Consider the following 15,510-nt stretch of genomic DNA (forward strand, 5'->3'; position numbering starts at 1 on the left):
CTATGCCGAGACAGCGCTAGAGTCATCTTCCACTTTGACATTTTAAGTGACACAGGAGAAGAAGCTCTTCCAGATGCAGCTGCATCTAGACAGAAGATATTCTCGGGCTCTGCAGCTGCACCATCTGTGCTGCTAAAGTGGCAGCATGGTCCTGGGTGCAGGCATGGTTCAACCCTGCTATCATTCTCCTAGGGTCAGGCTGGGAGTGAGCAGCCAGGAACTACTTGCAGTAGGCAGTTTGCATGTGTTTTCCTCTCTTTGCATGGCAAGAGGATTTCCTGCTACAGATGCAGGCTGCACTGGGATCAGACAGCAGTCCTGGGAGAGCGTTGCTTGTCACCACAGACGTAGCCAAGACACATGCCTGTCCTGCAAGCTGAGGGCAGTCTTCAGCTCCAGGCTTGCAGGACACACAAGCAGCACATCTGTTTATATGGGCTCAGGCAATGCAAGAACACGCATGATGCAGCCTGCCTTGGGTCACTGAGCTGCTCTGCTATGCTGCGAAGAACATCCTAAGAGGTCCCCCACCAGCAGCTATGTGCAGAGGTAAAACCACACCTGGCTGCTCTGAAGTAGGACAGACACAGCCAAAAATGTGGAGACAGAGCCATCACTAGGGAATAGAGAAGGTCTGTCCAGTATGACCTGCAGCAGCTCTACTTAATTCATGATGAGACACTTTTTCTTTTCTTGATACAGCTTTATCCCCAAACTGCCTTTTGGTGGTTTTATTGTCCCTAAAGAGTCCAGTCCACATTATGAAGAACCCTCGGGCAGGTTGTATTTTCAGATGTGCCCAGACACACTCTTTCATGGTCCACCAAAATATGCCCTTTTCTTTAACCTGAAGGGGGAATTTCAGGAAACCAAGAGGGTTTCCTGAAAAATACCCAGGCTTTTCAAGTCCCCATTCCAAGAGGTGATTTTTAATTGAAACCATTTTGGAAATTGCAGAGATTCTCTTAAATGTTCACTTTGAGATGCCGCTAGTGCCCTAGCTGCCCCAGGAGGGGAGCTGGGAAATTTCCCCTCCACTGTCTGGATTACAACACAGGGATGAATTTTGGGTGAGGTGCAGCCACCCAAGGGGCTGCATGCCACACCCTGAATGGGAGCCAGAGAGAAGGCAATTCAGTATCTGAGAGGAGCCCCAGGGCAGGCAAAGCTCCTTCCCACTGATGGCAGAGAGCAAAGCCGGGAGCTTGAGCTGGGCTTTGTGACTCTCCTGCAGCCGGAAGAAAGCACAGCTGCTCCCTGCCCTTGCCAGGACCACGCACATCCCCACCCCACATGGTTTTGCAATTGCTGGGCTCAGCACATGGGAAACAAGGCTGCAAAGCCTTGCTGGGCCCAGGCTAAGCTGTATCCCAAAGCCCTGGAAGCAGCTGCGCTGGGGGAGCCAGCACGAGCTGCTTGGTGTCACCAATCTGTGCACAGGGAGCAAGCACCGAGGAGTAAACAATCACTAACGACCACACTGCTGTCGGCCAAGGGCTAATAATTCACTCAGGAGCAGAGGGGAGAGACAGGCTACAGGACATTCCCACGGCAATCCAGCCACAGATGGGGTGTCTGCAGGCTGTAAAGACCTGAAGCAGTCACACTGAGACCAGCCCCAACCTCCACTGGTGTGGTCCTGTAGGCCTCAGTGGGAAACAGTTTGTCCCATCTTCTTTGGAAACTTCTGTGGCTTTAAACAAAAGCAGGGTGTTTCAAAGGGTATGTGGAGAGAAGGAGAGAAATAAAGAATGAAGGACATACTGCTGTTGAAAAGCAGTGGGCTTGGACACACACCTAATGCATAGAAAAATGCTCTGGTTGGAGGAGCAGTTTGGCTACCCAGCACCCCTCTGACAAGGCATTTAAACCAGGAACTTTCCAAGCTCTTACTGAGGGATACATCTTCAAAACCTATGCTTTTCTCTGAAAAACCTCCACCTGCCAAGTGGGCACTTGCAGGTCCACATCCCACAAAATGTGGCACCACTGGGTCAATGCAGTAATATCATGCAGCTACAGCACTTCCTGCAGTACAGGTAGATAGACTGACTGGCCAAAGGGTCAATCCAGCAGCAAATCAAGAATTAACCAGATGGTCCATGTCACCACCTGATTCCCATTTTGACCCTGTGAGAGCAAAGCTTTCATACGGACCATACCCTGGGTTATGAACAAGGCAAAACTTAACCCGTGGCTCCTAGTCCGGATGACCAAAAGCTGAGCTACACTAAAAGCAACTTTACATGTTCACCTGCACCAGTGGCACAAACGGAGGCTACTCAGCATGGGAAAGACATGTCTGTCACCCTGTGCTGTAATCAAGATTTGCCACTTTCTGGAGGAGAAAAGCTTTCCCAAACATCCTTCTCCAGAGCACACTGAGCCCTGAACGCTGCAGTTGCAAATGAGGTTAAACTCATGGGGGTGAATAATTACAGGTAAGTACCCAGGCTAAGACTCACTTGTTGTTCAGCGCTCCTCCCTGGTCACAATCACACGGCCGACATCCATCCATGTCGTTGCTCAGGCCCCAGTGCTCAGGCTGAGGGAGGAAATATCATCAGCACTATAACTTGGCGCTGATTTAAACCCATCTACCCTAAAGGCACATTTTGAAATACTCAGGCATAAACTATCCCAGACTGCCCCCCAGTCCATGAACCCTTCTCCCTTGGTTGTAGGTCTACCCTCACATCCACCAACACAACCCTCCCTACTCGCTCTCCTCCACCTTTTTCATCATCTCAAGGCCTTGAAAAAAGCCCACATCTTTCTGACTAGCTTTAAAAACAAGATTCATGAGGATCCAAGCTCAGAGACCTCAGTCACTGCACCATTTACATTACCTTGGGCTCATGATCCATGAAGGGTTTAAAAAAAAAAATAAAAAAAAAAAAATCACAGTCCAGTACAACATACCCCAGCAAAGAACTGCACGTGGGGTGGGGGGCATTTGTGTGGGGCACTGCCCTTGCAGGGCTGCTACTCTGCAACTTGCTTGTTAGACAGACTTGTTTAGCTTTTCCATGTAGTTCAGTTAGATAAGACAGTCTGTCAGCATTTACACAAACATTCAGTTATCTGACAGTGTGTTTCTATAACACTCCAGTATGCATAAATACTATATGGAAATATATGTGTATGAAATGATCCTGTCTAACAACAATGGCCTGATAATAAGCAATTTTTTGGTAACATGCTTCTCCTACCATTTTGTCTTTCACCCCAGCAATGGCTATAGCACAACTGCCCCAGAACTCTCTTCTTCACAGAGCAACTGCTACAGGTATCCTAATGTCTCAGTCCTTACAGTCCTGAGAATTAATCTGGATGCCCTTGACTGATTTGACCTGCCTCCCACCTCCTAGTGGGCTTTATGGCTCCTGATGTCCTGAGATGCCTACTTTAGCATGAATACCAGGCACATGCTTGTAGGCAGAGATGGTGGCCAGCAGCCTCCTCTGTGCTTTCCACACACCAGCCTTCCTCACCAGTGCTTCCCAATGCATTTTAAGGTAAGCTACTTACCAGGCAGTGATTGCACTGTTTTCCTGTCACCAGGCGTTTACAATAGCAGTTTCCTGTCTCTGAATCACAAGGATTCCCCCCAGGGTGGGTACCCATAGGGTTACATGCACAAGCTGGATTGGGAAATAAAAATAAGCAGATCAAAACGTAGAACTGGAGTTACATTTTAGACAGTATGCAACTTTAATATTTACATTAACGTTTGCCCAGGACAGATTATTGCATGCTTCGTCCATCACCTACCCTAGTAAAACTTTCCTGGTTTAGAGATTTATAACTAAAAAACAAATAAGGAGATTCTGTTATTTACACCAAATACACTATAAAGGATCAGCTGGGCAACTGAGTTTTAAGGATGGGTGGACTCCAAGCTGTGGCAAATCTGAAAGAATAGTTTTTTTTTTTTTAGCAAAAACATGAAACAAAGGGAAAATAATGCACCCCACAAACCAACTTCTGCTAGCTCTAACAGCTTCTCAAAGAGCTTTTGATTACACATAAAGGAACATATGTTTTTACTCACACTGACAACCCGCTGGGTCATCGGCACTCAGGCCATAGAAACCTTCTTTACAGAGGTCACAGCGCTCCCCTTCGACAAATAATTTACAGCGACACTGTCCAGCAATCAGGCCAGTGGAGAAATCAGTGTAGCGATCACAGATGCCACCATTTTGGGAGCCAGCTGGGTCACAGTTGCAAGCTAAGAAAGAAGCATCATGCACGTTTTATTAAGGACTACAAAAGAGAAGGCAAGTTTCGCACTGAATTAAATTTAGCTGCCGTGTAGAGAGTGTATCATTCCTGTAAGTATTAGACATGACATGGGATGAACACATAATGACCAGATAAATGTCCAGACTCTTGGAAGAGAAAACAATACCCAGCCAGGCTAGCTCAAGACCTCCAAGACAACCACATTCCCTCAAGCATCTTTGTTTGGGAGCACGACACTGGCCAAAAGAAGGCCAGTAAATCTTACACTCTCCAGAGAAAGCTGCGGGGGGCCACAGTCAGGACGCCACAGCCATTCCCAGCTCGAGGAGCAGGGCTGCACTTACGCTCGCAGACATCGGGGTCCCGCAGGTCTCTCTCTGGGTGCTGGAAGTAGAACGGCTTGCACTGCTCGCAGTTGCGCCCTATGGTGTTGTGCTGGCAGTCGTCGCACACTCCTCCACTGGTGTTGCCTGTCGTCATGTACACAGCCATGTCGAAGTGGCACTGGCTGGAGTGACCATTGCAATTGCACTCTGGGGCAAAGACAGAAAGCAAAGTACATCTGGTCTCGGAGACATGCAGAAAAGACACACTAAAGTCAACCCAAGAGCATTCAGGACTTTATATACTGTTACAAGTTCCCAAGTAACAGCATGTACTGCTCACAATTCACTCCAGTTCTGCATCTCACTTAAACTCACTTTTGCATGCATTACTGTTGCGGCCTTCAGCAGGTCGCCAGGGTAAGTCATGGTAGAAATCCAAACACTGTTCACAGTTTAACCCTTTGGTATTATGTCTGCACATGCAATGCCCATGGACCTGTATTTAAAAAAATATATATATATAGTTGGTTATAAAATATTAAAAAATAGAAGCTAAAATAAAAGAAATATAGGCTACAATCAATTAGTGCAAAATATAGCTAGTAGATAACAGATATGCTTTTCAAGATTGTAATGCATGTAACTGCTTGCAGGAAGACAAAGGGCCGCAGGAGCATCCTCTCCCTGCCAAGGTAAGCATGTCCTCATACAAATTTATCCTTCTTTCCTTACTGGAACTAATGACTAAATAAACACTTTCAGACATGAACAAGGAGTGCACAGTTCCGCCTCAATAATCACATAAGCCTCTTAGACCTAAAAGTTAGCTGTTTATTAGCTGTTAATTAGCTACTAACATGCATCTAGTTATATCAGCATATCACTAGGCCCACGCTTTCTTTCCACTTTGGTTCTCAAAGTGAAGATAACACAATTTAGACCATATATCAGTCTCAGGCTTTGCCTTCACTATACACAAAACAAGCACTATGTAGACCAGCAATGATTGTGTGACAACTGCAGGCATAGTTATGGGGACTACTAGCACTGCAGCTATGATTTAAAAGGCCAAGCCAGTCTTGCTGCTGCTCAGCACCAAAAGTGCAGAGCAATGGAGCATACCCCCTTGCTGACATCCCTATGGCCCCCTGGGACAACCCACACAATCTCCCCATTTTCATCCAGTTAATAACTCACTGATTAACAGGGGTGCTATTACTGCTTGTCAGGCAAAAATCATGGGAAGGAGAACCTAGAAGAGACATGGCACTTGCACAGCAGCTTACAACACAGGCAGCAAGATCTGCCTTCGGAACCCAGGACTGGCTGTTAATTAGGGCTACAGCCTCCACTTTTCAGCTCATAAAGACTGATCCAAACGCAGGTCATGTTTGATTCACAAAACATCCTTTGATGCTTCTATTCCCTTCAATTTTAGGGTAACCCTGTCTACCCCACAGGGTTACACTACCATTCCCAACCCCGCCTTTTAATTATATCAGCTCTGAACATAATTAGGAAAGGAATGCTAGAACAATTTTCACCTAATCCAAGCTCTCTACTCCATTATTGGTGTTAATGGAGTAGAGATGTTTTCTTGTTGCAAAATAAAGGCTGAAAGAGTTGGGGACAGAATGTCATCTTTACATTTGTGTTTAAATAGCTTAAAAGGGGTACAGAGAGGAAAAGCTTTATGCAGGAATACTTACCATTCCTTCCACTTCTTCAGTAAAGCCATCCACTGGTGCGCACTCACTGGCGTGTCCATAGCAGAAACAGTTCCCACGAACCACCATGTCATAGATGGCATAGTAGTACTTCTCTCTGATCTCCATCCTAGAGTCCAAGAGATTATCTCCCAGTGTGTGCAGCTTGATGAATTTGACTCTCAGATTTGTGATCTTTAATAGGTCTGCAGAGGACACAAAAAGAAAACCCAAACAAGTCCCGTTTTGGAACTATTTACCAGATCTTGTATTGAATAGGAGGAAGCCAGCAGTGATTTCCCAAGCACACTTCCTATGGGAGGATTAGATCAGACTTAATTCCAGCAGATACTACCCCTCACATCACTTCATAATCATCAATAAATGATTTTTAAAAATACATTATTTTATGACAGATCAATCACTTATTATTTTATGGTCGACATAGAAAGGCACAAATATTAAAGACAAGCACAACACTACCATCAAAAAGACACTGGTTCTTTGGGGCTTTAAAATGTAAAATGAGCAAGACCTGATATTAAGGAACTGCTGACAAATAGACTACTAGAAAAAAAAATCTTAGCTGGAAATAAGACACAAATAATTCTTCTTACTCATATGCCATCTTTCGTAGTAAATGTAATTAGCTACATTTTGCTGAAAGAAGCAACACTCCATCACTGAATACAAAGAAGTTCTGGAGGCACAACCCATGGGAAGACAGTGTTACAGGAATTAATTCAACCTACATATTTGCTTTACTATATGAATCCTGTGTAATTTCTTACAGCCTTGAAAATAGGCTTGTGAAAGCACTTCAAACAAGTAAAAGCAGTTTCTCCTTTAAAATGTTAATTGGTTAAAAATCCATTCAACTGGTATAACAACTAGACACTTCAGATACTTCTGCTCCAGTTAGTTTTATGTTGAAAGACACAAACCAAAACTGAGAGCGCACATTAAATCAGAGGTCAAATTTAAGACCAAGCACTGCAGTTTCCTACTTCAGCTAAATGCCCCATGAGGTTTCTCTCTCAGCCATACTCAGCATCAGGCCTCTCTACCTTTTCATTCCTGGATCGTCATGATTGTACATGAATGCTACAATAATTTGTGTTTTATGACCACATCCATGTGGTCCAGCCACTTAGTGCTACCAAGGCCAAACATTCCAAAGTCACGACTTTTTTTAGAACATCAAAGCCCCAAAACCCACAACTCCCTTGCTTTAGCCAGAAATGCAAAATTAAGCAAAAAAAAACCCAGAGCTTCAAAGGTACTTACTTTGTGAATACTGTATAACTACAGGATCACACTCCAAGTTTTCTCTTGGCAACTGCATGTATTTTGGGGAGAGGGGATCTTTAATGAAAGTAAATCCTTGATAGTTAAGAAAAGGACCAACTACAATAATGTGTGTAAGAGCAATCACTTGAGTTGGCTACACTGATCATTATTTCCCAGCATGTCACTGCCTGAGTCAGGAAAAGAAGCCATACCACAAATGTATTCATGTGACTTCAAAACTGTTAAAGGCTAATGCATGGCTTTATTTGTGGCTTACTGGCTTTTGTAAGCAAGTAAGTACAGAAATGCTTTCAAATGTGCCTGGAAGGTAGCTGCATACATACTTTGAATCCTTGGACTGTATGGATCTTCAATTCGAAAAGCAGGATCTAAAACACGATATATTACCTGGAGAGAAAAAAAAAATGTTACAATGGAAGATTCAGCATCAAAAACAGAGAACCAACAAGCACATTGGGAAAAAGCCCCTCTAACCTCTCCCTCCGTTGAAGGTTCAATGTCTGAGTATCGTGAATCACAAATTATATCATCCACTTTCTTCATGGGTCCAGTTGAAATCCCAGGAAATGAGCTCTCACAGTCATATGCAAAGTACCTATATACTTGCCATGTTTCTCCAAAATCAGATGATCTTTCTATCAACATAGCAGCTGGACGGAATGTCTAAAAGTAAGACAATCAGAAGAGATTTTATTCAGTTAGTTAGCACTCACAATTATATTGAGCACATTTAAGTGTGAGCAACCTACCTAACTGAATTTTAATCTTTCTCCCTGCATTGTCTCCAATATTTGGAAATATTTTCTGCTGATATTCCACTTTCTGCTCAAAGGCAGATATTTGAAAATCACAGACTACCCATCTTTAAAAAGACAGCACTCAGAGGCCAATTGCTTAAATGCACCTACAGTAAATAAGCCAATTTCTAAGTATCTTGGATTCCAAATCCTTTCTCAAAACTGGGAGTTAAAGCAGGGCCTTAGGGAGAGAAAATTATTTTTTCTGTTGCTCATGGAAAGCAGCACAGCCTTCCTCCTTGCAGTACCTCCTTGCTTCATCTTCTGCAAATGACCTGATGAGCTTCCTCTCCTGCTTTGGGGACTGGGAGGCCACTTTCGGTGCTTCCTCTCCAGCTCTGATGCCCAAAGTTCTTTCTGATGCTCAGAAAAATCTCTGAGCTTGCCCATCTCTCTTTGTCTGAGCGCACTACCTTTGGCTGTACAGTGACAGCCATCCTCTGTGCTGCATTAGGAAAAATTTCTTCTTTAAGAAGATTGAGAGGTTGACCTTCATCCACTCATGCTGCATTTAACTCTCCCAATGCCCAGTGACACTCCTTAAACTGGCCTTGACCACACTACAGCAGGCTGCAGTTAGTTCACACAAATCACCACCCTTCCTACTTACTTTAGAACAATTAGCTAAAGAGATTTTTTAAAAGGTTTTCAATCACCATGACTGAAAAATCTTATGTTTCGACTTATGCTCTGCTTTTCAAAAAGTAGGCATTAATTTAACACCTGCTTGCACCTACCAAGAAATGCCAAGTCTTTTCATTAGTTTTATGGATTAGGAGCTCCCACAGCCAAGTACAAAAGCATTTCCCTCACAGCTGGAAAGAAGTTTTCTTTCTATTTCCTGGCTGAAAATATTACCCAACTTACAAATTGTTATCCCCACCCAACAAAAAATGTAGCAATCCAGAGCTGAAGTGCCTAGTACAGAAATTCAACAAATCATCACTAAGACTATCTATCCCCTGCAGTCTGCTCCTGACAGCACACGGCATGATGGTCATGGCACCCGCATTGGGGTCAGTGGTCCCTTGCTGCCAGGGTCCAGCAGCAAGGATCACCTTCTGCCTCAGCCACCACCTTGAGGCAGGGGAATAAATGCAAGTTGATGCCATAGGAAAGAGGAGCATGCTCTCCTAGAAAGCTGACAGCTAAAGAGATTTATTTGTCCACATGAAATGAGCAGGGATTTACCCCTACAGGAACTGCAGCCACTGAAACCTCAGCTGAAGGTTGCTGTTAGTGTCTGCCTATGATTCAAGATGTTCGGAGTATAATCTGCCATTCCAAGACATCTGTTTGTAAAAAGACAAAGACCCTTTGTGTACAGATGTTCCTTCTTAACTGAAAATCTTTCCCTTTGCCAAATGCAAACTGATTCCATGGCCAAATGTTTTTTAAAGAAGAAAAATCCTTGCTACTATATGAATTTCTAATGATCTTCTAGAACATGACCACCAGAAAGACACCAACACAACCCCCAGCTTCAGTATGACTCCTTCACCAGCCTCACTGGAGTTCAAACACAACTCAAGCCAAAAGTGACAACTCAGCCATGCAACTTATTGTTGGTACTCTAAAAAAAAAAAAAAAAAAAAAATCAGGCAAAACATCTCAGGCAGAGCTCAAATCTCAAATAGATGTGAAGTACCATGAGATGATTTAATGTAATTTCCTCATGTTTTAAAGTTCAGGGTAAGGCTGTGGCTTCCTTACCTTGAAGGTCATAATGAGATGAGTGAAGTGAAACTCAGCCTCCAGGTCCAGCTGGATAGTCACATTTTCCAAACCTGCAGGGGCAGAGAAAAGAAGCCGTGCAGCAAACATGGACACCTACAACCCTCTACATCTAAATTTTCCCTAAGTTCTTCACTCCAGCAGCACAGAGGCTCTCTTCTTTGCCCCTTGGCTCTCTTGGCAAATAGGAATAGTTAGTGCATTACTGAGGTACAGGAGAGACACCAAGGACCTGCTGAATCATGTATAGTACATTGAATTCCTGAATATCATCTGCACCACATGTTACACCCAAGGCACGAGCCTGCACTACTGTTATTTCAGACTGTGTAAGATGGCTGACACTGCTGGATGCAGGGTAAGGATGGGAACTGCTAAGCGCTAGATCATGGAACCAAAGCACTCAGTGCCTGGTACAACTGGGGATGTTGAGCCCAGACCTGCATGGTGACCCCAGACTGTCCTCACACATTACAGCCCATCTGGCAGCAACAGAGGTGTGAGCTTCTGCAGCTCTAACACCGTAACTTACACCAGTGACTGGTATCTGCTGTTTCCCACCTTTCTCTACTTGCTCTGGACCCTCCTGTCCATACAGAGACAGGAACAGTTCCTTTACAACCTGTTTTTGAATATCCCTAAAGCAATTATCACAGCCCTGCATTGCAATCATGAAGGTAGGAAACCGATGAGAAGCAAAACATTTTCCAAACTCTGCTGTGTGACTACCTGCAGTCAAGGATTCCACAGAAAGAGGAAGAAAACCAGTTATAAATATTATTGTTCATGTTAAAAGACCTCTCAAAACAGCTAGATGCTAATTATACTGCAGTTAGAAAAGAAAAAAAAAAAATCAAGATTTACAGAGAGGAGAATGAGTAAGAAAGGAAATAATAAACCAATAAAGGGCTTAGATTTTCAACCAGCTGCAATTTTATGTGGGGCATGCAGCAATAGTCTCTTTTGCTGTATGCCTCAATAGAAGAAAACATGAATTGGACAGAAAGAATCATTTGGGGTTTTATTGTTGAAGGACGTTTTCATGACCTTATGAGCTAAGAACTTTCCTGTGTGAACACTGCCAAGCCTATTGCAAAAAAACATGATTTATTTGGATGCAAGAAGGGAGCTGCTGGAAACAAGCAGCTTGTTAGGCTGATTTAAATGGTTAAAAAGGATTTAGTGAAAACCTTTCTTTACCAGGCAACAGAAATATTACAAATATTACCAGTTAATTTTCATATACAGTAGGATACTACTGCCAGTGCATTTGTAGAAATCCCATCCCAGCTGGCTGTCTTTAAGATTTCAGGGTAGGCCTGCTGTTTGAAAAACCTCAATGCCTTGTTTTGTGTATGAAGGCATGCCAAAAGCATAACCATAAAAGTAAAATGGACAAAGGGCTCAATAAAAAAAAAAAGCCATCAAACTAACATGCAATTTTTTCTAGCTGGCTTGTTTCTAGTGTTCATTTTACTCCTTAGTACATGGATAAAGGAATTCAGAGAGCCCAGGAGGGAGAAGGCAGTTCACAGGCTAAGAGATACCCCTGGTTTTGCTCTCCCAGGGTAGGACAAGGAGGGAAACAGGAGGGAAACCTCCTCCTACCACACCCTCCTTTGAGCCCCGTGGCTGGGGAAGCCCTGCAGCAGCTTCCTTGGCAGTGCAACTCTGGGATATTTACTCCTGGAAGGTTGCACCACTCCTGCTGCCCAAACATGAGGGAGATCTGGAGCCCGTGGGGGGAAACTTTTCTCTTTAGGAAAGAATTTTTGCAAAGTGGTGGAACAGCTCTTTTCAACACTCCTGGGGCTGAAGGGACTTCATTAGGGATTAAGGACTGATTCAGGGCACACAAAAGCAGCCAGTTTTACTCAGCCCTCCTTGAACAGCATGATTCTTCATATGCAATAATTGCCAAGCCAGAGATAACAGTGAGCCCCCAGGCACCCTTAAACAAGAGGAGGAAACAGCTGCCACTCTGGAAATGGTTTCCAGACAAAGACCCATACCATTTTCCGACTGCCACCAGAGCTTCAGGCGATTTGGATCGAATGTAGTGACAACATTTTCAATGAGATGACTGTCAGGATTAAGAGTATCATGGAAGGGATCCTTGGAGTCACATATGAAACATTTTTTGTCCTCCTGAAACAACAAAATAGTTAGCATTACTGATTCTACCCGTGGGGCTATAGTTGTTTCCTGTAGATAAGGGTATTTTCCATCCATATCACATTCCACTCATTTTGCCTGCAGGAGTCACCACAGGTATTTGTTTTGTTGAAATAAGTGTATTTACCTTTATCAAATAATGCACAGCCAAGTGAAAAATATGCCAGGAATTCCATAAATTTTATTTTTAGAAGTAGGTTTTCTATTGAAACTGCAGTTTCAGGAAATCTCTTCCAGTCAGAGTCAAAGGCAGTATCTACAGAAAATTGCTGAATTGCCTCTGTGCAAACATATACATGCAAAACTCTGTTCTCAACAACTAGCATGAAATAATGCTGGCTTTTGGGAGCTAGACTGGAGATGTTAACTATCAGTGATACCTCTAGTGAGGTGCAATGTGTGTCAAGGAGCCGTCAGCAATTTAGTGACTGAGCCTTTTCACTGTGGGGTTAACTTTACTCTGAATTGAGCTTGTCAAGCTCCCACCTAAACGCTGCATTTTCACCTGCTATGGCAACCCCAAGCTATGCACATAAACTCAGTTTTTACACACTACAAAGCGTGTCCATAAAAAAGCAGTTGGGTGCAGTCTGGCATGTGCTGCTTAGGAAAGCTGGACGCTTCTTCACCAGGAGGAGAAAACCCAGCCTGACTACAAACAATGCCATTTTCGCATTGTCCTGGCGCCTAACCCCACCATTTTCCAATTTTGCGAGGCAGGATGTGAACAAAAAGAGAGGGTTCCTGACCAAAACACCTTGCACTCTGGCAGAGGAGGGAGAGGAGTTCATCATTTCACACTGAGGGAGCCTCAGCACACCAGCAACTTGTCACTGACAAAAGCTACACAAGAACCATTCCTCCAGCAGGTTAATGGAGACAAGTGTGGGGCTTTATCAACAAAGACTTTGAAAGTTGGTCTGCACCATACAGGCTTTCCATTTCACCAATTTCAGCTTCAGCATCTCCTCCCAAGGACCACAGACCCCATCTCATGCCACGACTTGCTCCTTCTCCCACCAAAATTGATTGCTAGAAAGCCCAATCCTACAAAATGCTCAGTGTGGCCAAGCCTCAGTTATTAAAAGGACACTTGGCATCTTCCCACGATTTTTTCAATACCACTTTATAGCTCTGAAGAAACCAGGGCCATCCCAAATGCTGAGCTGGGGCTGTGAGTCCAGGAATACAGGCACATGTGACCTTCTGAAATGATGCTTTTTACTACGGTATTTTAGCATTTTTGAGAAAAGAAAACATAACAAAATGTCTTTGTTATTTTGTTCCATCAGAGATTCTATGTCATTAAACTCAATCCTGGTATACTATGATAATATGCCAGTGAAGCTAACCTCCATGTTAAATCGAGCATTAACTCTAGCAGACTGAGCAGTACAGTAAAATTAAAATTAAAGGCAGAAGGGGCGCGGAAAAGATATTTCCTAACTTCGGGGCACGAACGTGCACCAAGTGCAACAGCCCCTCAGGCAGGGCTCCTTCTACTTCCCGTGGTTCTCCTTCTGAGTGCCAGAATCCGGCCCTATTGTTTCCGCAGTAAATTCGGTCGGAGATCATCTCTCTACTTTCAGTTCAACACAGCTGCACTTATAACTGACACTTTATTTTTCTCCACCAACCCTTCTGTCTCAGAGATTATGAGTCCAGTGAGCTGCTTCTGGCTTTGAAAAGTAACTGCTTTCCACCAGATGTGCGAGACAACTTTATTTGCATCCTTTCACCATAGAAATGTAACTGCATGAAGGGAACAGCGGCTAAAACACTACCCAGGTCCTACAGACCACTCTCCATCAGGAAGCTGTCTAGACAGCTCCGAGTACGTCTGAAAATCAAGTATTAATTGCAGTCGCAGCGGCACACGCTTCCTCATTAACCTCAGCAAGGAAAAGAGGGTCGGGAGCCTGGACGTGCGGGAGACTGCCTAGACCCAGGTTGCTTTGACGGGACTTGGGGTCCTACAACGCTTTAAGACCACATCCCGCACCCCTCTTCGCAGCAGCGGCTTGTCCCACCGCAACAGGGCCGTTCTGCCTCAACGGCAGCGAGCCCTAAGTCCGGGCGGGATACCACTCGAGGCGCTCACCTGGAGGTGGCTGACGATGCAATACGGCTCGGGCTGGCGGAGGCCGCAGGTGGAGGAGGCGGAGAGGCGGGCAGCGCGGCCGATGAGCAGGTCGCCGGTGGCGGGATAGCAGCTCCCCTCAGCGCAGCCGTAGCTATACTCGGGTTCCTGCGCGGCCGCGGACCACAGCGCTGCACAGCGGGAGAGAGATGAGAGAGGGATGAGAGAAGTGGGAACACGGTCACACTGAGCGCCCTGAGCTGTCCCAGCGAGCGCCGCAGGAACTCGCCCAGCCTGCCGTGCCCCGACGGCGGCCAGAGCGGGGTGGGAATTACCTAGGCAGCAGCAGAGGTACAGGAGGAGGCGGGCCATGGCGCGCGGCGGACACCGGCACCGGCGGGACGGCACGGAGTTCCCGCTCCACACCACCACCGAAAGCTGTTGCTCTGGCTGCTCCACGCAGGCGCCGCAGCAACTTGTGGCACCCGGGGAGCGGCTCCGCACCGCCCGGCGCCCGCCCGGCCCTCCTCCTCCTCCTCCTCCTCCGCCCCACCGCCCCCGCGGGGCAGGGCCGCTCCGCTCCACGTGGCCCTCCCGCCCCCAGCCTCTCTGCAGTGCCAGGCCTAGGGGAAGGCGTGTGCAGTCGTCGAGGAACCGCGGGGAGAGTGGTAGGAAGCAAGGGAGAGCAGCCTAGCAGCGGGGCGAGGAGGCGCACGCACCCTCGCTGCAACTGAGGAACCCCGAGAGGGGAGCGGGGGGAATTTGGCTCCTCTCCTTTTGTCACCGCAGAATGTGCGCTCCCCGCTGTTCCCTGCTTTGGGAGTGGGCTCTGGGAAGGGTGCAACAACTCAGGTGGCAGGCGACCTTTCTCTCTGTCCCAGTCTGTGGGGAAACAACGCAGAAATGGGGATTTTGACCCACTCCTGACGGGGGTGATGGTGGGGCCGGGTGCCGGGAAGGGAGGAGTGGATGGAGCATGCTAGTGTGGGCAGACCCAAAACCTAGCCAAGGGCTAGGGGGTTGGCAACCTTAGTACATGATGTTCACCGGTCTCGAATTGATTGGTGCTGTGGTGCCAACACAGGTGGCTTGGGAGTACCATATCCTGGGGATAGCAGCTGTGCTGCCATACA

General features: G+C 45.8%; 1 protein-coding gene across 1 annotated transcript in view; it reads right to left on the bottom strand.

Annotated features, from left to right (window-relative positions):
* Positions 1-14,749, bottom strand: part of LAMB1 (laminin subunit beta 1) — a 40,475-nt gene extending 25,726 nt beyond the window's left edge. Inside the window, exons 1-12 of the mRNA XM_054399890.1 lie at positions 14,713-14,749; positions 14,399-14,568; positions 12,135-12,270; positions 10,102-10,175; positions 8,066-8,254; positions 7,915-7,978; positions 6,284-6,486; positions 4,950-5,070; positions 4,593-4,781; positions 4,055-4,234; positions 3,532-3,644; positions 2,466-2,545 (exon numbers count right to left, since the gene is read on the bottom strand). Of these exons, the coding sequence (XP_054255865.1) occupies positions 2,466-2,545; positions 3,532-3,644; positions 4,055-4,234; positions 4,593-4,781; positions 4,950-5,070; positions 6,284-6,486; positions 7,915-7,978; positions 8,066-8,254; positions 10,102-10,175; positions 12,135-12,270; positions 14,399-14,568; positions 14,713-14,749 (1,556 nt within the window). The remainder of the gene's footprint in view (positions 1-2,465; positions 2,546-3,531; positions 3,645-4,054; positions 4,235-4,592; positions 4,782-4,949; positions 5,071-6,283; positions 6,487-7,914; positions 7,979-8,065; positions 8,255-10,101; positions 10,176-12,134; positions 12,271-14,398; positions 14,569-14,712) is intronic.
* Positions 14,750-15,510: the final 761 nt, after the last annotated feature.

Source organism: Indicator indicator, chromosome 3 (genome assembly GCF_027791375.1).
Source record: "Indicator indicator isolate 239-I01 chromosome 3, UM_Iind_1.1, whole genome shotgun sequence".
NCBI classification, from domain to species: domain Eukaryota; kingdom Metazoa; phylum Chordata; class Aves; order Piciformes; family Indicatoridae; genus Indicator; species Indicator indicator.